Source organism: Prenolepis imparis, unplaced genomic scaffold (assembly GCF_030444845.1).
Source record: "Prenolepis imparis isolate NDT839.2.m4 unplaced genomic scaffold, iyPreImpa1.0 SCAF_2, whole genome shotgun sequence".
Lineage (NCBI taxonomy): Eukaryota > Metazoa > Arthropoda > Insecta > Hymenoptera > Formicidae > Prenolepis > Prenolepis imparis.
The window spans coordinates 18785645-18810047 of NW_028141160.1; the positions used below are offsets into that span (position 1 = coordinate 18785645).

General features: G+C 36.3%; 1 protein-coding gene across 4 annotated transcripts in view; it reads right to left on the reverse strand.

Moving 5' to 3' along the window:
* The window catches only part of Dyl (transmembrane protein dusky-like), a 57384-nt gene that overhangs the window by 7364 nt on the left and 25617 nt on the right, over positions 1–24403 (reverse strand). Inside the window, exons 6-7 of one of the 4 annotated variants that reach the window (XM_083031499.1) lie at positions 19829–19878; positions 7719–7800 (exon numbers count right to left, since the gene is read on the reverse strand). In XM_083031499.1, the coding sequence (XP_082887625.1) occupies positions 7719–7800; positions 19829–19878 (132 nt within the window). The other 3 variants (XM_083031500.1, XM_083031502.1, XM_083031501.1) reach the window with 3 other exon arrangements.

Sequence of the window (24403 nt, forward strand, 5' to 3'; positions counted from 1 at the left end):
ATATTTTTATAACCAAAGTTACTATTTTTACTTTGCAAAAGTTTTTACCGTATACCTTCATTTTATTACGTCTTTCTGCCATCCTGCTAATTTTCTTAAGTATATAAATGGGTTAGAAATACGATTACAACTTTTGCGCGAATGGTGAAACGCGACTCTTAAATCTAACATTTAGCGAAAAATAACTTTCACGATGAATCGTTAACCTTAATATCAAATATAACTTTTCATGACAAATCGTTAACTCTAATAGAACCGTCTTCATATTGAGGCTGATAATTTTACTTTAAAAACGACATGTATTTAAAATTCATTCAATAAATTCTATTCGTGTGGCAATATAAAAATTAATATAAAATAATATTTAATTATAATATATAATATTTAATATAATATAATAATTAATATAATATAATATTTAAAAAAAACATCTAAGGTGAAATCAGACGAAATTATTCAGCTTGTGATTAATTTAACAGAAAATTTGAAATAAAAAATCATCAAACTGATTTAAATTTATCTTCTTTTTACGAAACATCTAAAGAAGCGTCACAGTCGAAGGATACGTCGTGGTCGCAGCAGAAGACAAGCTGATTTCACTTTTCCATTGTCAACCGCCGAATGACGAATTGTTCGCGAGTGGACACAACGAACTCATGCACATACTTTCACTGAATCGCGTATGCAGAACGAGCATCTTAATTGCCACGGATGTTACGGCTCGATATGAGATCCGTTGGCGACGATTTCAGAGGTTCCGCTTTAATCGCGCGCAATTTTACACAATAGTGCTATTGGCCGCGCTGTTTAGTAGGTTGAATGCTACGGACGGATATCGGTGTCCGATATTTCACGCTGACGGTATTTTTATCTACCTCGCATTATATACACAGCAACGGATCCGCGAATATCTCAATTTTCAAGATTAGTGTATATATTTAATTTAGAATATTTATGTATGATTAATATTTAATATTTACATTTTTTAATATTTCTCTTCATCTGCTTAATGTAATATAGATACGATATCAGACACACACGTATTAGCATAATTTTAAAAATACAGAAAGAAAAATAAAAAATTCTTACAGACGACGTAATTAATGTGCAATTATTGATTTGCTTCTATTTGCAGCATATTCCAATTATAAAAAAAAATTTGATTCACAGAAGGGATACATATGTATGTACATATATTGACGACAAACGATTGAATTTCTCTCTTTAGAAAACATCGCGTTTCTGCGGGTTCGCGCGATGCATTCGACAACGTAACATAGCCCGCTATCATAAATAAGATAACAAATTTTCACAAAGAGAAACTTTCGACTCGCAATACGAGTGATGTCTCTTTGGCTATATATGGTGGCGAAAAAGTAGGCCGGGTCAGTCAACGTAGACGACGGTACCTACATGTCGCGTTGCACGTTTCGATAAGGCTATTATGCGAAATGTTCGACGTCGAAATTGAAGCAGTAGCGAAAAATATGCGTCGACTCACTGCAAGATAATATGCATGTACATCACCGCTCAAGTTCGTTCGAGCACGTAACGTATCGGTTGTACATTTTTAAAACAAGGTTTATTTTTATTCTAAGCCTTAATTAATCAATCGAGCTTCCCATTAAGCGGACTAACGTTACTGCAAAAATTTAATATAAGTTTATAATATAAAAAATTATATTACATATTAATAAATGTAAAATATATTCTTTTCTAAATTACATATGTATAAGTATGTACATACATATATGTATGGTACGAATCGAGAATGTAGAACTAAAACAATCGCTCTGCTTTGAAAATAGAAGATCGAATATATATGATATATGGAACGTTTATCTTTATACAGCGATAAAATAAAAGACATTGATCGTTCTAGTTTAAGATATTATTATCCAAGTGTTAAAACTAGTGAGATTAACAAGGACAGACAGATGAATCATTCTTGCATTAAATCTAAAATTTACTTTTACTGAGGAAAATGAGTAGGAAATGGTAAAAATCAAGCAAGACCATTATTAAATTGAAGACAATAATGTTTCGCCGAGACTTAATGCTCTTTATCTGATCCATTTTTATAATAACGGTACTTTACGAATGAAAAGTCCAAGTAGAGTGGAATAAATTGCGCATTCAAACGCTCCGTAGATCTAATCTACAGATTAGCCGCTTTAGGGGGAAACCTAAATCGTCGACGTTTTTTTCTCTCTCTCTCTCTCTCTCTCTTTTTTCTTTTTGAGGTATCGCGAGCGCGGGAAGATGATGCGCGATCTAATTAAGAGCAGGGCGATTAATGCCGTAGCGCATAAGCGTACAAAAGCGCGTGCGAACCAGGCTGTGAACCGCGACGGGCGTGCACTTTCGCGGAATAAAACTCGTCGGCCGGGATTTTAATTAAAGAGGGACACCGACCTGTGTGCTGACTCTTTGGTGGATAGTAGCAGATATATAGGTGCAATACTAACGAAACGACGATGCGCATCGAATGCGCAAACGTCACAGCGAATTCGGCGGTTGGGCCGAGCAATCGCACATGCAACTCCTGCTAACTTTTATCCGCGGTAATCCTAGTTCCAACGTTCATTCGTGCGGCCCTCTCTCACTCGCGTGTCGATGACCCTCTTCTCATGATTAAAATTTCATTCCGCGGATGCTGATTAAATTTAATCCTATACGCAACTTCTCCTCATGGATTATGACGGCGGATTGTAAAACGGTGGATTAGATTGTTGAAACTTTTGATGCGCGCCTTGCCGCGACGAGAAAGTATCGCAATTAAACAGTTATGAAAATCTCATTCACGTAAGGGTGAGTGCTCAGCTTCACCACCTATACGCATGTATAAAACGATATAAAAAAAGAGTAATAATTCTCTCCCGCGGAGAAAGATACACAGGCGATTATAATTCCTGATACGCAGGATTTCAAAGCGAAATTTTCCAACGATTAATATACGATATAATGCGAACGTAGCATACTTTATTTTTTAGCTTCAACTTTTTTCATCTATTACAATTAAAATTGCATTATTACTTCCTCAATGCCTTTCCCGGGGCATGGGATATAACAGATTATAACAGAAAATATTTCATATTAACATTTGCTCTTTTCCTTCAGATACAAACAATAATAAATATTGGCTGGAACGTTTTAGTAATAACGAAAAGCTCTCTTCATAAAAGAACAATCAAATTGCGACAAAGAGCAGGGATTTAAAATAAATTAATTCCGCCAGGCGAAATTAGCGTGTATTAAACCTATTCTTGAATCAAAACCATAGTTTTACGGTTTAAGTATCGTCATCAAAGTATTTAGTATGCTGTATTCAATCACTGCAGAATCGTTTGCGGTAACTGCCAATTATATATATAAGGTTGCAAGATAATAAAACAACAAAGCTGATAATAATATCAACACTAAAAATTTAATGGCGGTATTTTAAGAAACCCAGCAGAGACATTACTTCTGTTATATTTATAGATAGTTATTGCATTAAAAAAAAGAATATATTTTAATTATATATTTAATTAAGTAGACATTATATAACATATATACATGTTTATAAAAATTTATTCATAAACCTTTTAAAGATTCCCCTAAAAAAATCGACACTGCACAGACTCATTAAATGAATAAATCAATTTATTATTTAAAAAAATCTCCCTCTCTAAAAAAAAATTGATATCATTATCTTTTCAAATGCATTCATTTTGAGAATGCAGCAAAACCTGTTTCATTGTACGAAAACGCAATTAAAATTAACAGTTTCGTGTAAGGCGGTATCTCGTGATTACAGGATCGTCATCGATGGTTGAAACACAACATGGGAAAGGCCGGTAACGATCTCGAATTACAAGATCGCTAAACTGGCTGCCGGAACGAGTGCAGCCTGAGAGACTCTGTGGTCGTCCGCAAGATTGCACGTTGTTAAGAGTCGCAAATACACAGGAACGGTTTCATTCCCATTCATTACGAGTTGTCAATGGCGGTCTGATATTACGGTTAAGAGAACTTTCAATACTAAATGATGTATCTTCGCGTTTAAAAGACGAAACAATCACTTCCGTCTGTTATATCTCAGTTTCCCTATTTTTGCAATCATACTTTGGTCTCTATCCTTTTTTTATATTACATATTCTTCTGGCATTTAAATGACATAATTATAATGTCACAAATAAATGAAAATCGAGAATAATGCATTCCTCCGTTTCTACTTGTCATCTGTTAGGAAATTACGTAGTCGCAATCGTATGATAATTTCTTATTAACTTTGTAGAATAATATCACTCTAATGCAGCACTTATTTTAGATTGCTTTTTGCTACCATGTTGCGTGTGGTTCAGAGAAAATAAAGACTGAGAAAAGCGAGATAATCAAAGGTATTGCAACTTCAAAAGATTATGCGCGGATTATAGTCGGGGTGAATTAGTGAGATGCATTAGTTTCGTGTTCTATGGGTAAACCGTAGCTCCTCTATCTCCACAACCCCGTCTCAATATGACCGGCATCTTTGAAGATTTTTCTAATTTCGTCAAAAACTGTGAAGAGGGTTCGCTACCTGACTGAACGCGGTGAGCAAAGTCGTTCTCCCTCATTCGTAACTAATGGAATCGGCTTATGCGTCATTAAGGAAAATTCTTTGTAATATTTCATCTAGATAATTTTTCCTAAAAAATTTTTAATTAGTCTTATATCGCAAGACGTTTAATTTTTTCGATTTAAAAAAACAAGAACGCGCACATATAGTTGTCAGATTTGCCTTGTTCGAATTAAGAATTTTCATAAACAGACAATAGATCTGATTATAATTTTGACATTAAATTAAATATGCTCGGAGCGAACGATGTAGACTCTCTCATATCAGAATATTCACAAAAGATTCCTCGGAGTATTTTTGCCCGGAAGCTTTCTCAAGGAAGCTTGTTAACGATTGTTTGATAAAAATGGTATAAAGTTATGCGTCGCGCTATATATTATCTGTAATAAAGAAAGGGAAGGGGAAGAAATAGAGAGATTTCAGCGAGGGGAGAGAGATGGAGGAAAAGAAAAAGCGTGAGACAGGTGAAAAGACGAAAAAAGTAGTTGATGAACGACGAAGAAAGAGAGAAAGAAATGAAGACAGTGGGAAACACAGACGGAGAGAGAGCACCGTCTAGAGAGTATAGTTGAAAGAGAGGGCATCGCGTCCGGCGCAGTGACCTACTATCTTCGGTTCGACGGCTCGGCTATATGTAGACAGACCGGCGTGGTTAGAGTGTGTGTAAAACGTATACACGACAGAGATACACCGATACAGATGTACCTGTCCACTGCATAGATGTGGATGCACCGGCCGCATATATTTCCTCCTACTTTATCCTTCGTCGTCGTCCGATGACTGCATTCGGCATTATTACATTTGCGTGGGTCACGCTGCGTGTACGAAAGGAAACACGTAGATTATGGCACGCATACCTTCCTCTCGACTCCCCCTTCTGCACTCGTCTCCTCTCAATAAATCTCAAAATATATTGGAGACAATTACAAATTGGACATCCGTGTGCACCAGTTTTCCTCGCAAACACCAATCCCATTTGATTCACACCATGTTTTCTCTCATCAATTATTAAGAGAGTTAAATCTCGTTACGCTCGACATTTTTCTTATGTTGCCCGCTATGTTGCCGAGAACGATGTTGTATAAATAATACTAGCGAGGGAAAGGAACTCACAGGAGAGACTTGAGCTCCGTAAATTGCGAAATAAGAAAACTAATTTTCCTTGACGGTCAGCCTCTCAAAAATTCAATGTATGTCATAGTACAATTTTAATATCGTCAGCTGTTCATTATTCGTTTCGTTCATTAATTTTGCAAGAGCGAAGACTAACGTCACGATCGATCAAACTGTCAAAGCTGTGTTATCGAAGTTACGCGTCCTCTGCAATTGATTTTTAATTCAAGAGCAACGCGATGCACTAGGTGAACTTTCATAAAAATAGAATACCCGCAATAGGAGAATTCACGTACAAACAATGAAAAGAACGAAGGAAATACATCGAGAATAAGTATAATCTCCTCCAAACCATCATCTCCTCTCCCCCTTCCCCCCTAAAATAAACTTTTGCATTTATCTTTTTTTCTGTTTGCAATAAACCCGATCGTGTTAACGAAAATGCATATGACATAGATGTACCAGATAATCGCGCTGTAGACTTTTCTACGTACGATTTGATTCAGTTCTCACGCGGAAGAGTCAATTCCCACGTGAAGCTGAGAACAATCATCCGAGAAGGATCATCATTGACGCTGACTTGAGCGCGCGTCCCCGCGAGTCATATCCGTATTTACCGATTATCCGACGCAGCGGTTGCAGGCCGCTTCATTCAGACTTTTGCCTCGGAAAGCTGCGGCTATATATGTGGCACAGGTAGTGCCCGCGGCTACGGTGATTCCTCTTAAGCATTAACTTAACGTCGTGTTGATTCTCGGCCAGCGGCACGTATGTACATACACACGTCGCATAGCGGTCTCGTCGGAGACGTCGAGCATCAATGAAGTATCACTTTTCGCCGGAGTCCGGATGGATTTTTTAACGATTGCATCAGTCTCTTTTTTGGAAAAAAAAAAAAAAAAAAAAAAAAAAACGACGACCGTCGAGTGTATCTCCGAATTTCTCGGGATGATCGATTCCTCGGATATTTGCATCTTTGCGCGTGAAGCGATGTCTTTCGGAGATAGTAAAGTAGATTTGAAGTTGTTCGTAGCAGAGATACACAGATGATGTTTTCGATAAAAAAGACAACGCGTTACGAGCTCGATAAATATTTAACATCGGAGATACATATGCAAATCTTCTCTTAGTTTGTGATATCTTCTGGAGAAAGTCGATTAACATCCGGAAGATGAATGCAAGGATTATTCGTGTGTCAGCAATAAATTTATGTACGATATTTGTGTGTGTATTAATAAAACATATTGTTCAAAACAACGTTATCCTTCAACTCGCGAATAGAGACAAAGTTAATCGATATTCAGAAATAATATACGAAGATAAAATGCCAAGGAGATGGATATATATATTTTTGGATCGCTCTAATAATTTCATTTCTAAACACATTTAATTGACGAAACGTCACGCGAAGGTACAACGTACACATGCTACATAACGTGCGTAAATAACTTGAACCGCGACAACATAACGGTTACCGTATTAACGACCTGTCTGTCACTTTAAAGGGGGAGAATGCGTGCTAACCGCGAGTGTATAGTATAATCTTCCGTTGTTCAACTGAGAAATTATTGCGCACAGTGAAATTACAATGTCGATCGTCGTTGGCATGCGGATTTGCTATGAGGCGTTATGAAACGGATGCGTATAGCAATCGCGCGCGTACGCGGGAATGCGGTAATCGACCTCCGGCGGAATTAGAAGATTGGTTTGGCGATGGGTTTGGCATGGATGATTTATTTGGCTCATTTGCGCGAGATTAACTCGCGAAACATCGGCATTACGATCCATTACGCTACACTCGAATCCACTTATCTCACACACCAAAAAAAAGAGAGCGATACGTTATAATCACTAAGTGCTTGAAAGTTTATCGGGAAAAAAAGCTGTATATTTGTCAAAACGAGTAGACTCGTGTCCGACTTATTTGCAATTATTGTTGATACGCAGGAATGCGCGAAGTTGATTATACGATTAATTGTTTGAGAAAATAATGTGTTTTACTCACGGCCAATAATAAGGGCAGCAATAGGATAAAGGCTGTCTTTCGTATATTCCGCCACGTCCTCTCCATCATGTGCGTGTCCTCTCTGTAATAAAAAGAAGAAAAAATTAGCTATGCCATTATAAGTTTCACATTATCCATCAATCTGAAGGGAATAAGATTTCAAACAATTTTTGATCGCATCAATTATAAGAATTCACATTGATACGATATTATTTGTTAAATTTGATTCGATATAATATATAATATAAGATTTAATAATTATAAATAAAATCTTAATAAATTTAAATTCACAATATAATTTTGTTTAAGAAAACGAAATTATATTGAATTTGAAGAAGGAATTTGGATGATATTCAAAGTATGCAGGAGAAATGACGCAAAGGATAACCGTCAATCTCGTCGCCAGTCGGACACGCAAGTGACATATTTACTTGTCAACGACTGCACGCAGAACGTTACGCAATAAACATTTAACCCACATCTCGGAACACGGAACTTGTTGATCAGAAGACGTCCCCGAAATCTATTTAATCTTGAAAAAAAATGTACACTTGCGTAACACCGCATAAAATCACCACACCGTTCTATGTCTTATACTTTTTTAAAAATATAAGAAAAAAAAATTATTATATAGTCGTGCATATACACGTTTATCATGAGTCGTACGCGTTTATTGCAATATTTACAATAATACAATCACAGTTCGTAATAATGAAAAATAACATAATGTCTGTGTTTATTGAAATCAAAATTAAAATATGTAAATTCTCATAGGCAGATTTGTAACGATATATTGAAGACGATATTCAATACGCATCTCTCGCGAGCAAAACGAAAGCACGCACGACTGCGAATCTTCTTCGGAATGAAGATCGCGTTCGGAACGAAAGTCTTGCGAAAGAAGAACAATTAATCGATGCACCTCGTTGCGTATCCTTCCGGTCCCTGGGAGCCTCGTTCTACGGAAGAAACGCGCAATCACTTGGACAATTTCCCCGCGGAAGCCACCTGCTCTTCCCCTTTTAACGAACCCACGAATGCACCGACCGCAACGGGAAGGTTCCAACAACTCGCGTCAGTTGGTCCTCATTAGGCCCGCTATGCGCTTTTTCCTTTTCTCTCAGTTCTCTATTTTTTTTCTTTCTTTTTTTTATTTTTACCGTCGTGTTCTCGTGTCCGATCGCGAGGATTCGACGGGCCCAGAGGTGGTTTTCCTGGTCGACGGGGACCGACTGAAGGTGCGAGCCACACTCGTCTCGGCCACGAGCCACGTCCCAGTGACCTACTGAAGATCTCGATCGCGCTCATCCATCGCCCCCCTCGTCCTCCACCTTACGCGCGACGTCAGACCCAAACAGGCCCACCGTCGACGGTGGGATGCCCCTACCATGCATTCAATCGTTCCTGCTCTTTTTTTTTTCGCTCGCGTTCTCTCTCTTATCCTCTCGTTCTCTTTTTCCCTCCTCAAAGAGTGGTAGGGGTCTTACAGCACAGGTGAAAGACACGCGCTGGGCGAGATATCTCGTCGCGAATGGAGTTTTCATTGAAAAAAAGATTTTCAATGGAAAGGTTAAAATTAGAAATGCCGTAATGAGAAAGTGACGTAAGTGATATTCATATCTGTAGCGTACAATGTTTCTATTCCTGCGATAACAATAATTCAGTAGCGATGCGGTACATCATTTCCGTGTATACAGGGTATAATCGAAATGCGCAAGCAACGAAACACGAAAGCTATACGCCAAATTTTGGAGCGACTGCTGGAGTCACGAAGAGACTCCCAAATTTATATTCGATGCGAATAATAGCTGCAACGCGCGACGGGGTCGTCGAATTTTGGCATCGCTATAAGTCGCAAATTTTTTTACCACGTCGATCAGTTTCCCGATGGAGAACGAGACAATGGAATCTCGGAATGCGAGCCATCCGTCATACGGGGTCGTCTCGCAACGAAGAGAGAACAAACCTTCGGAGGGACGGAGAGGCGAAAGACAAGGATATGGATGCTCGACTCGTGACTCGAATAACACGGAATCGCGAATGCGATGGAAACCAGAAGCGACACTACACGCCGAACTGGCTCCAATTTCAAAAAATCGCACGAAGGACGGCGCAGAAGTCGTTGAAACGAGGACGTTTCTCCGCTTGAGAATTGAGTCACGATATACGGACTCTGCTGATCTCTCCTAAGTCCAATTTCGCGAATCGTCGTTTCACACAACGTCGTATAACCCGGCGTCGAGAGTAAAGAGCTGCGCGAGCAATGCACGAGATTCCGCGACACTCGTGCGGAATACCGAAACACTCGCGCTAAGTTTACTTTTTGGAAACGGAGTGTAGGTTTACTTCATAAAGAGATCTACTTATCTCGATTTGCATCTAATCTCTGTCTTCATTTTATCACTTATAATATATGCAATTGATTACTGAATAAAGTAGGAACTCGATAAAAATGACAATTATTCATCGAATATGCGTTTGCCTTATGCTTTGCATTTCGCACTTTTGTTTTCGTTTCTCGAAATATTTGCGGTCTGCATATGCTTATATTTGCGTAAAACCACGACCGATAAGAATGCGACTCGAAAGCTAATCGACAGCGGTGAGCTGACCTGGATTTCCCACCCGCATGGGTGCTAACTCGTTCATCCGGAAATGGCTTATGGTAGCCAGCCCACGTCGAGGGATAACGACGAACAGTAGATAATACGCGAAAGTGCGAGTGAACGTTCTCTTTCCCCATTTTTTTCGACGTTTGCGTAATTCGAGTGCAACGCAAACCTATTTCCGGTAAACAGATCTTCTCGTGTACGATTAGATTTCATTACATCTGCATTTATGAAAATTTTAAATTTTATTTAATCTTAAAAACTGGAATTTTATAAAATATAGAGCGAATTATAATTTGCTGAATGTTACGACAAACCGGAAAGATATTCCACGCGGTTTAATTAATACGCGACAGACGCTGCTTTGCCGAAGAAACTGATGTTACAAGAATGCAAATTTATTCCAATGTACCACGATCGAAAGATGAAATTACAGTATCGGTATACTACCAATGTGTGTTTATTAAAATTATGACAAACAAATGTATAATCTAATAGCTTTATTTGACTTTAGACGGTTGTAACATATTTGAAGAATACTCATTCGAGAGTCGAAATTCAAACATTCCTTCTCCGACAAGGGTTATTCTTTCTCCTCATGTTTTTTCTACCTGGGAGAAAAACCCGACGGACTACCTTCATTCAAATTTTCTCACCCCGATTATTTTTCCCGGCTTTTTTCAGCCATCCGATGAAAGTGCCCTTTCATCTTCGTCAGAGCCACATACGAGATCCCTTATGCGCTCGTCGATTAACGAGCATCCTAAGTAACTATACCGAATATACGTCATATTAAAAGCTCTGTCGAAAGTGTCGGAGCTGCCACAAAACATTCGAAAGAGAGAAAAAAAAAGAGGAAATCAATGGGCGAGTTTCAGCCAGTCACTGTGAACCGTCGCTTTGCTTCTTCAACCATTTAGTCTAGACTCTACACTCTCGTCCATCGCGTTATCGTAAACTCGTACAAGTTTAGTCAATATTCAACTAAATCTTCATTTGATTTATGAGCAATAGTTATGCCGTCGAAACCTTATATCGTACATGATTGGGGAATAAATTCGATCAACCAATTATATTCTTCTACTTGAATTTCCTCTACTGAAAAGCCCAATCAGGGAACGCAACATTGGAAAATGTCGTTTTAAAGTCGATCCGGCATTTTTAAAATCTATTATCGGGTACATATTTATATTTGCAATTATAAAGTATTTTTATAACTTCAAAATTTATTAATCTAATAATAATTTAATATGCAAGTATATATCATTAGTTTCATATATAAATATTTGTTATGTAATATATAATTTATTCTCTTACATTTATAAACTATTTATGAAAAATAATATTTATATAAATAAAGATTTTAATGTATAATTTAAAATTTGTATGCAAAACTATTTTAACATCCAAAACCAAAAAAAATGTACTCTTCAAATTATTAAACAAGATTTTATTTTAAAAGAAAGAACATCTCTACAAATTTTCGTATAATATAGCAGAAGAAAGTAGAGTGTGATTATTATGGACGTCGTATATAAAGAACGTGAGCAACGAAACGAAAATCTACAAACTCGCTGATGTCCCAAAAAGGGGGACTTCTATCCATCGACAGAAAGGCGGGCTCTATTAGGAGAAAGCGGCCTCGAAAATTAATCATCGCAGTGTACCCTATCGAAAATCGTCCAGGCAATGTGCGGTCTATTCCGAACAAGCCAGATTCTCCAAGAATCTCGTTCCGGAGACCCAAATCTCCCGGATGACGAGGATCTTCTATAGAGAAAAGGAGAGGACTGCCTACTTACGCGCGCTATAAAGTCCGGCTTTTTATGTATTTACATATGCGTACACATATAGATGCTCGACTCGCGAGAGACCATACTAGTATACGAGGAACAGAGAAACGAATAGTTTGATATTTGAAAGACAGAGAGAGAGAAAGAGAGGAAGAAAACAACACTCGTGGAATCTAAGACACATATACAAGTAAGAATCCTGTTTTCAAATACGACTCATAAAGATGGTGGTTTGTCGACGTGAAATTTAGATATTATCATATTTTCAAACTTAAGGAGCAATTTGCAGTAAATTGATAGTCTAACAAGGGACATGTCACAACTGTCCGGAACCGATTTGATTCTTCTTCAAATATGTTGTTAAATACTTGACAAATATTTTGAAAAAAAAATTAAGTGATGGGGGTATTTAAAAAAAATAAAAATAAAAAAATTTTTTCATATAACTTTAAAGTACTCTTCAAGCCATTAAAATTTGTTGTACGTCTTTTTTTTCTTATAGTTTACCAGATATTCGATCCTAAAGAAAAATACCGTTTTTCTTTAAAGGGGTGTTTCACCCCTTAAAACTCAATATCTGCACATATAAAAAAATACATGTCTTTTAGATTTGTGTATTTAACAACATATTTGAAGAAGAATCAAATCGGTTCCGGACAGTTGTGACATGTCCCTTGTAAGTCGTTACACATACGTATTATATATAGCGCAATATAAAGTATATAAAGTATATATACTATAATATACATATACTATAATTTACATATACTATAATATACATATACTATAATATACATATACTATAATTTGCCAGAAAATCCTTAATTTATTCTAATCGCACTGCGTTATCTAATTTAATTACATAAAGATATGATAAATCTAATTATCTATGACAAATTACCACATTTCTAAAGTACGAGCGATAGAAAGAAGAACGCAAATTTAAAAAAAAAAAAATTGTATAAGTTAAAAATAAACACTGAAATAAAAATATACACGAAAATCACGAGAAAGTGATAAGATAAGACATGTTCCCGTTTTTTATCAATGATACATAATTACTAATGATTTCCCTCTGTTAATCAGAAAATAGATTACATAATCACACCAAGCGCCGCGTCAAGAAAAAGTCTTCCGCAAACATTGCATATATTTTGTAGTTTGCATAGCTTTTTAAAAATTGTCATAAATAAAATATATACAGAAAACAAAATTTTTATTAATTTTTTAAAAATTTTTTATACTTTAGTGCTTCTCTTTATCTCTCTTTTTTCTTTCTTTCTCGCTCGCGTATACAATTCCAAATTATCTATTTAATTTTAATTATTGCTTACTCTTTTTCTTCATGTTATTATTTTTAGCCAGTTATATTAATGTTTATTAATTCTAATTTACTTTTGCTTCTTTAAACTCGCGATGTTAACTAACATTAGTAAAAATATCTTAAAAATCCTTAGAAAAACAAATACCTAATTTATTAGGATATGATTCAGAAAGTCTTGCCATATATCACGTCGAAAAAAACTCGTCTTCCAAGTCTCCTCGTTCAAGTTCCATATTAAAGAAATCAGATATCTAACGACAGTAGCAGTCCCTTCTTCCGTATTATTATTTTACCGGACCGTATGGAGCAACCCTTTGTTCGCGACGCGTGCGTGACAGGTGTGTACTCGTGACGTAACATTGGTACCGTTATTCGCCGGACACACACGCCAGGTGAAACCCTATAAGAATGTGACGTGACACGGAACACTGTGCACCAAATTCTGTACTCCCGTGAAAGTGACTCGAATGAGAAAGAAGATTCCGCACGGAATAAACCATAACGGTGCAATCGCAAGATATTTATAGCGTTACTAGATTTTTTATTACTATAATTTACAGATCATATTTTCGCGAATCGCTGGAAGAAAATAAAAAAGTGACATATAACACAATGCATTTGAAATATTTTTTCCTTATTATTTAATAATGTTTAATTAATTCAAGTTGTAATAACATAATTACTATTGCATGCCAATTTCAATCTAATAAATTAATAATAATTTATGTGAACTCATATAAGAAAACGATGCCAGTTGTACTTTGCATTACTTGTCTTCACAAACGGGATAAGAAAAGTATTATAATTACATATAAAATTATGTCTTGACTACAATCACATTTTTCGAAATTTAAAAACTATCTTTATCTATATCAGAGATATTATAATTAATAATAACCGACAATTTTAAATTAACAATTATCTTTAAATGATAGCTTCAGCAATCATTTTAAGAAGAAGATTTAATTATTTTAAATGTCAAAGTAATTCTTTTTAACTTTATTCTGTTATTGTGCATCAATTATTTTGCTCTTGTCTATGTAAGATCAACGCGTATGAACTCCTCCAATAGAGTCTTCCAAAACTTGTAGAAATATTTCTATCGCTCTTTAACAATTATACGACTGGCTGTTGGACGACGAATAGTTTCTAGATCCGTTCTGCTGAGCGCGTGAAATTGCACTCGGCTTTTCTAACATTGTAGGAACATTAACGTTGAATTTCAATGGCTAACGAGCCCCACCGCGATCACATAATCAGAAAAGCGGAAAATCATGCCGCGACAAAAGGAACTTATGGAAATTTAGTAGAAAGCATAACGGACTGTTCTACGCGATTAAGGGGGCAATCAGAGGATAAAGTTCAATCGCACTCTCTTCTCTCGAACTACTCGTACCCTTCTCTTTCTCTTAGATCTAATCAATTTTATTAGTATTAATAACTTTATTCCTCAAATTAAGATTTTTGGCTAACTGTATCGTGTTCGTTACTCAGATTAATTCAATGCGTATCGATTTCATTAACGTGTGTGGTCTCGATTCGATATGACAGTTCCATCACAAGTTAGACGGAACTCGCGATCTCATCCTTACTCTTTACAAACTGCCGCGTCGCATAACAGATGGTCTCTCTCTACCTACCTACGCGCGGCCTTATTTCTGACATAGAGCCGGAGAAGGAAGGACGCGCCTCTCCACGCGAGGAGAGACGCCAGTACGCTGACATACTGACTCGCTACCCCACATACCCTTTTGCCTTTTCAACATATGCTCGCGCGGGACCAGGCGAGTGGGGAGATGAGATGAGAAGAGAAAGACAACCGGAGAGGAACCGTCTTCTTTACTCTTCTCCATCGAACAACGAAAAGCCGTGATGTTTGATAAATCGACACACAGTTATGTGGTTGCGCAAATTTTCGGCGATTTTTTTTATTGAAAGGCAACAAAGAAAGATATGATGACGAAATTAAATAATTAATGCGTGAATGAGTTCTAAGAACGAAGAAAGTTTAATTTGTAATGAAATTCCACAGAGAGAGAAAGAAAAAGATAGCATCAGTTAATTTAATGAGCACTATTCATTTACTATTGTATATATACTTCTTTTCTCATAAATAAAAAGAAATTTCGAGTAATATGGAACAATTAATTTTTTGACGAGTATAAAGTATCATATAACTGTTCGATAAACACTCGACTTATATCTGCCATCGTGTACTTGTCTCTCACCCCTTTCAAAAAAAGGGGCGCAAAACAGCCGTCGCATATCAAACTTACGAATCGCACCACAGTCTATAGAATATCATATCACTGATCACAATATCGATTAACACATATCGAATGGTCACAAACCTCTTTTTCTCCAGTGATTCAGCTGATTCAGCAAGCAGGACTCGTTATAATCCTATTGGCACACACACTTGGCACTTGTGACTTCTTTCTGCCGCGTGTCCTACCCTTTATTAAAGCGCGTACCTTTTCTTTACCTCTTCCACCGCGGGACCGGCCGAAAAAGCTCGAGGGAGAAAGTTTACTTTGTCCTTTTTTTTATCACGAGCTGGACGCCGGAGAAAGGATATGTAGGTACTCGATTTATGATATTCGATTGTCGGGTATTTTTTCGAATCGTTCCAAGGACACCGGCGACTTTGGCGAGTGCGTTAGTTGTGAGCACGCTTGAAACGATACGCGGCCTATATACTCTCCCCTCTCGAAGTCGTCGGCTTTCACCAAAAACCACCTCGGCCACTGCGAGAGGTGCGATCGTCGCCTAGCAGAAAAATCGAAATTCTACGTGTCGTCCTGCCAAACCCGATTGTTATGCAAAAAAAAAAGAAACCCAATTCCTCTCTCCATTCAGGTACGAGTAGTACGGCAAAAAAAATTCGTACCTTTTATTGGACCGCAAATCACGACTTTCTATTTTATTAATCATCGCCGCGCGATACAGCTGAATCATCGAGAGCTCGAATTTGGTGAGGTCCATTCTATCTCGGCTCCACCTATGCGACGGCGGAAGTCGAGCGCAAACCGGATGCCAGCGAAAGTTCTCCTTGGCTGCCCGCATTCGGGGCTACGGTCTTCGGAATGCGGTGCTCATATTTATTTATTTATTTATTTATCTATATATTATATGCGGAACAATTTCAATTTATACAAAGATCATCAATTCATGCCAAATATAAGTAAAATTGAAAATAAAACAAGAAACTAAATTTAACAAAAAAATTAATGAGAAAAAGGCAAACTTAAATATACTTGTAATTATATCCACGTATGATTTTTTTATTGTGCTTGCATTTGCTTGTAAGATTATCATTATACTTAACAAAATAGTAATACTTTTATATCGATTTTATGTGTTTTGTGTAAAAAAATTAATTAAATTGCGTGTGCTAATGAGGAATGCTTTCAATCATATTAAACATTTTTTCCAGTATTTGTCTTTCCTTGCTTTAATTGCAAATTTAAAAGTAACGTTAAAGTTGCAGTCCGAGAAATTATTTAAAGAGAAATTATGCGGAACCAACGTTTCGTGCATTTTTATCAATCTTCAGATTTAAGAAACATAGTAAAGAAGTCATAAGAACTTGCATACAAATGCAAAACTAAAATGCTAATAAAAATTAAGTGTTATATATTATACATTGTGCCCGTGAAAAGATTAAAATTGAAATTAGAAATAATAAGTTATCCTCATGCAAGAACTTCGATCGATTTTACACCATCTCTTGATATTCTGAGCTCTTTAACGACCCTGGACTATCTACTACAATCACTGAGAAAGCAAAATCAAGACATCTTAAAGAAGTTTCGCAAAGTTTTACTTCTCCTTTCCTTTTACTCAAGATAAGTATGAAATTTAGGGCAAGAGTTAACTCACGAAGTGAACTTTCAAACTGATCCTCTCATAGGATTAAAGAACAGAGTTCAGAAGGATAGTTTTTTATCTCATTTGTAACGATCTATTTTGAAAAGGATTCGAGGGTAACGAACCAGGCCGGAAAATATTTTCGAAAGACGGATATACCGGAAAGAAAGTAATACCCAACGGTAATGATCATGAAAGATGCACCTAGGTGAAGGTCAACACGTATTACGGCGCACGCGGTCTTATTAAGTGTCTAGTTTCTTCTCGATCGTAACTCGCTCATCCGTGCATCAGGAAGAAACGGTTACGTGTAACAGGCTATTATAATAGTACGTTAAGCAGCTACGTGAATCTAATGATCATTTGGGTCAAGGAAACTCTCCAATTTACTCGTCACTGAGAACGGAGAAGTGTCATTCATAGCGGTAATAAGCTTGTTTGAGATGTTAAATACTCTACTAATTTTAAACACTTGTTACACTGAAATTAGCGCATGTCGTTGAAAATGTGATATATTTGCAATAAAATTTAACTCTGTATCGTTATATATTAGTGCAAGTCATAATAAATCGCTATAAAATTTTCATTATTTGCGAGAAAATTCGCAATTATGAGCGTATCTAATTTATTATAACAAATTAATGTCAGTTTTAGAATTTAAAGGATTTTAACGTATAAATATATGAAGAATATTGTAAATTCTCTGTTATATTGTTATGGCTCACTGTGCTGATTATCGTGTATTAACATACCTAATGTATGTTAATTGAAAGCTTTGTAGGCATCGCCGGACATAACAATACGCCGCGTGTTTTACGAAACGAATCATCGTCATTCCACCCCCGTTCTTTCCCTCTTCTCTTTCTTTTTCGCTCTCTCTCTCTCTCTCTCCTCTCTCCCTCTTCCGTTCCGTCTCCTCAAGCGGATCCAATTCCGGAAGAAAGCTGCGCGAACAAATTCCGCCTCGGCCGGAATGGTGAAATTGCGCAATTTTTCCTCGCGCTCTGACGTCAGCAACCATTCAGGAGAGCACCGTGCGGCTTTCACACGGATCTTGTTTTGTTGTCTAGATACCTACATAAGTAGACTCATTGCGAGAGCACGAGCAAAGAAAGGAAAGATCACTGCAACCAATAAATTTCGTCCTCACAGCGGGTGTCCTGGACCCCCCGAATATCTTTTCGAGTACAGATATTAAGATAATGATTGTTTCATTAAAATTTCGTTAAAGTTTCCATGTTAATTATTATGAAATTAGCATTGAAGATTAAAGAGTTTTGCCGTATTATCTATTATTTATCATATAAAAATTAGACAGATAATAAAAAGTTAATAAATTTTAACTTCAAAATTTTTTTTATTAAATAAAAAATAAATATAAGATCTCTAATTAATAAAATATATAATATAATTTTTTAATTCACTTAAAATTAATAAATAATGAATTTCCAACAAATTGCTGAAAAATGCTTTTTATTAAATTCTAATTTTTAAGAAAAATTAACTTTTAGTTTCTTTCTTTCTGCAACTGAAAAACCAATGTTTCTGAGAAATTCTATATCTTATAGAAACTAAAGTAATATCAAGGTTGGATGGCGTAAGCTTTTGTCCGAAAAAGAGACAAAATCGCAGTTGTTAACTGCAGACCTCGGGATAAAAATAGCCCAAAAATCAATATAGTCTACAGCTAAAAGAAAAGCATGTAGGAAGTTGAACACATGTATACCATCGATTGGATGTTAATTAGTAATAATAAACATACATTGCATATACGATTTAATATTAGTGAATTGTCATAAATCTTCTGTTACTATAAGTATATTTTATTACAGCTATTTTATTCTTTTTTGACTGTCCTTTTCTAGAAAAGATATGTAAAGTCGATACTCGCACATATCAAAGTTTATTGTTGTTGCTTTTCCTCGATTCTCATTGGCTGTCAAGATTCACGTTGTGCTTTATATTCGAGAGGCTGTCATCGCGAGGGTTAACAGTTTGACAGTTTGTTCAAAATAAAATTAAATAAAATAATAATATTAGTTTTAAATAATATATTATAACATGCCTTATTCGCGATTAATATTTTTTGACAGAAATCAGCTGATAACTATCAAAAATATTAATCGAGTTTAAAGTATTATAACATATTATTTAAAACATATTATTTTATTTACTTTTATTTTGATTAAACTGATAAACTATACTAATCCTCGCGATAACAGCTTCTCGGTGCTATGAATATAACGCACAATGCGAATCGAAACAATCAATCAGCATCGCGGGAAAGATGCAATAATACTTGCGAGAATCGACTTACAATTGACATGCCTTTTTTAAGGGATGTTATAATATTTTTAATTCGATTAATATTTTTGACAATTATCAGCTAATTTTTGTCAAAAAATATTATAACATATTATTTAAAACATATTATTATTTTAATATTTTCAACATATTATATACACCCTCATTATCGCTATAGAAATGTTACAAAATAAACAATCTTTCACTCACCGATACGTGCAATAGACGACGCGTGAATCGACTATGTGTCGCAATGCTACCTGTAACAAATAAAATACATACATATATTAGAATAATCTTATTATTTCGCATTATAACATATACAATATAAATATAAATATATAAGCTAGAATATTTAATTAGCAAATTTTCGCTTTATTAATATTTTTTTACAGAAATCAGCTGATTTCTGTCAAATAATATTAATCGAGAATAAGATATGATAACATATTATTTACAACATATTACTATTTTAATTTTTTAACATATTATTATTTTAAAATTTAATTAGCAAATTAATGCTTTAATCAGCTAATTTCTGTGAAACAATATTAATCGAGTTTAAACAAACTTTATATTATTTTTAAAAATATAATTTTTTTAACATAAAACCGAAGAATTGCGCGCGCGTAGCCTGCGCTTGTGTTATAGTATATTATATGAAATTGATATCCGAGAGACAATCAGCAAATAATTCCACAATAAATTAATTTATAAGAATGTATTGCTTAATTGAAAAGATCGATTTCAAAATCTTCAAAACATCTCTCATTAATATTTCATGCAATTATAAAGTGGGTCATCCTAGAGACTATACACACCCATATCTCTCTGAAATTACTCTTACAAAGAGCACCGCAATCATTGCCGTAAATGGTGCTCTCTGCATTTTCGTTATGATCCGTGCACATTATCCAAGCATTGTCACATCATTGTCTCAATAATTGCTTCCTGTCGAGAAAATGATTTTCTCAAATGCTTTGATCGCTGCAGATCTATATTCTATGGTAGCTCGTAAACTAGCATTGAGATACATTCCAGAGATACCGTAATTCCAACTATACTCTACTACTGTATGTGTGTTATATATCAAAATTGTATTTTGCTTGTTTATTTCTGTCGTATATATGATACTCTTCCATCAGCTAAATCTAGGTTTAGATTTATAAGTGAATATATTAATCTTCATGCAAATCTACACACATGCACACAACTTCGCCACATGAATGCCATCACCCGTTCCCGACATTGTAATCGTGCGGGACACATGGGTGTTTTTTTTTTTTTATTTTACAAAACGGTAACGTGGATATCGCACGTTCGGAGGACTTTCTCCCGAGCCGTGCTCGGGTCGTGTTAGTGTGTGCGTGCACGAAGATCCGGTATTCTTGGCATACAACGTACCAGTCTGGAACAGTTACCGTAGCCTCGGAGGAGCAATTAGACTCTCGCGATTAAGCTCTAATCTCTTGGATTCCGCACGGCTGAAACTCGTCTTCGGATTACTGTGAAACGTAACACCCGCGCACGGATACGCGGACTTATGAAACGTCGTGCGCCTTGCATCTGAATCTGTGTCTTTCGCATCACGCAATGCAATGTGTTCGACAGTTATATTTATATCGTACTATATTATATCAAACTACGGATATTACGTATACGCACACACATTAAACGTTCTTTTTGCAAACAGGAAGGCTTGCGATCTCTAGAATTGCATTTCTCTTCTTTCTCGACAATGAAACTGGCTAAAGCCGTATTAACTTTCATTTAAATAATCAATATATTGACATACAAAATATATTTTATTATTAAAAAAAAATTATTTTTCTTATTATAAATTTTCTATAAAATTTATAAAATTTATAATAAGAGTCTGTGGAGATTCTTTTATAAACTAAAAATACAATAATTGATAAATTTTATAACTAATAAAATATCTGATATATAAATTTCTATTTATAAAATTTATAATAAGCCTGGAGATTCTTCTCCAGACTCGTCCAGCGAATCGATATAACGAAGGCGCAAGTTGATTGACACTTTTCGAGGCGCCACGGTAAATACGCAAAGGCATGCAGCCGTGCGAGTCTGACCGATTTCTTGTTCCGGTAACACCGGAATCGTAAGAATTCGACGACGAGTGTCGAAACAACGAGTAGACTACGTCGATTTCGATCGCGGTGCCGCTCAACCGCACGCCCGGCGTCCGGCTAAGTCGAACGGAAGATTTAGTTGTGACACACTTTCGGATCACGATGCCGGGGGGGAAGAACCTCTTCACGTACCGCGCCCACGAGATTAACATTACAAATTGTGGATGATGCATCAGCGTTCCACCAACGCGACGTAACATCGGCCGCGATTAATTCGCGACTTGAATTGTAATTTTGGTGCGCGCAGACGGAGAAATGAGCATCTTTTTTATATATACATGATTAATCGTCCACGCTCAATATTATGCAAAAACAGATTAACCCACATATCGATATAATATCTAGGAATCTTGATTAAAAAGTGGTACGTTGAGTTTTACGATGCGATTCTCGAGATTCTAACGAGGATAATAAAATAGAGGGAAACTGATTAAGATGTTAGAAATTTGAAACTCGGCTTCCGTATAATTTTCAAATCTGTGAAAATTATGGTCTATAATTTATCCTCTACTGTGTAAAAAGTTTATCGCGTGTTCTAAGAAATATCCTCTAACGAACGCGATATAAACGAAATGACGCAAACGTTGACAGAAGAGGATAATTTACTTCACTTACATCACTAAATAGAAAACGACATTTCGCGTATGCGACACGTCGCGTGCTAATAAAATCGATAATCTTCCGCAGAGATATGTTTAACACAGACGCGCAGCGAAACGTTTCGAATGATTCTCTCTGCGTCCCTGCAATGAGACAAGCAGAGAGATCGCTCGAAGTAGGTACACACATCAACGGCATCTGGTCGTGCCCGATTATTCGTGACGCGCGAGAGAAGATCTCTCGAACGATTCCGAAGACAATCGCTTTGTGGGCGTTTATTACAAGCAACGACCGTGCCGATGTAGTACCTGTGTACCTGTACGCGACCGTAATTTTGGGTCACCGAATCGCTGACTTTCTTCCATCTTTTCACCGGGTACGGGCTCGACGTGGAGGAACAGAGAGGAGGAGCAGTAGAGTGCACTCGCCAAACCTTGACGAACGGCGGAAAAGAAATGGCTGGTAATTACGGTGAGTGCGGGATAAATCTTCGTCGCGTTCGCGCCGCGTGACGTACGTGAATTCGCTCAAGACGAATCACGGCAAGCGTGCAAGATGTATGCACTTGCGATGCAACTTTACTTATCGAGAATAAAAATTCGACGGCTGCGAAAGCGATTGATCGAATAGGATCAAATGTTTGCAAAGTTTCCTTTAAAAAAAACCTGTTTATGAAAGAAGATTGAAATATTCTTATATTATATATATTATATATTATATTTAAAGAATTTTTTCTTATATATAGAAAAAATATATAGGAAAAATAATATATATATATATATATATATATATATATATATATACATATATGAATTCGCGCAAGAAAATACTAATGAGACTTATATGACATTCGACCGCTCGATGACAATCGAGCGCTGTGTCATTTAATTTGATTTCTAATATCCACGGTTTGAAGGAAGATTGCACTTTCTGGGACAATCCGTACAGATTCGAGATTCTTAGTATGTCAGTGTGCCTATATGCTAATCGCTCGACGATGAGAAGTTTAACGTGTAATATTCGTGTCTGGTGCGAATACACTTCCACACGCGAATACACGCTCGTGTCAAATGTAAATTATGATGTACGTCAGTAAATCCTTTGACGCGCGATTATCCTTCGCTTAACTCTTTCGTGATACGCGCGAATAGTAGAAAGTAGTCTCGTTTCCAGTATCCGTCGCTCTGCATATAATTACATGTACACGCAATAACGCGCAATCGTAAAATGATCGGGAAAGTAGAAGAGCGGCGCGAAAATTTGCCTATCGGTCCAACAAATATAGCGTCCAAAGATTACACCCAATTAGCCGGCATTTATTAAAAGAACGGCTCATAAATATGGAAATGTGGTAATTTCAAATCATTTTATAACATTCCGCGTCGAATATTCCACCATCGTAAAAATTCATAAAAATGTAATCTTGTCCTAAATCGTATTAGAAATTTACACATCATGGTCGAAAAAGAAAATACATTTAGATATATACGTCGGCCAACTGTAAAATACTGTACTTGTAAATTTTATACAGTACAGCGGTACAAAACAGACCAAAAGAAGTAGGCGTCATCTGTAAAATAGCTTAAGAGCAGGAACAACTGTTATCTTTCGTTTCAATTTGAGTTTCACTGAAATTAGCCATCAGCGTGGAATAGTGTGTACCATTTCACGCAGCATTCACGCGGTAATATGACTAAGTAAGAAACGGATGCACCAACATCATTCTCTAACTAAATTTTCTCCGTTTCAGCCGCTATATTGTGTATGTAGAACTGTAATTTAAAAAGGGATAGCGCGTCTCTAACCCGGGATTAGTGAACCTAGACTGCGGCTCGGTCCGTGGAAGAGGATGGTATTTAGCAAAAGTAGGTATCTATGTCTACCTAGCATATATATAACGCATCTTTACGGTTGTAAGGCCAGCGAAATGTTATTATGACCGTTCTTATCGCAGAGTGACTCTTATCAAAGCGTGAGTTGTAATTTCTGCAGGTTGCACAATAATATACCGTGCATTTTTGTCGTATCA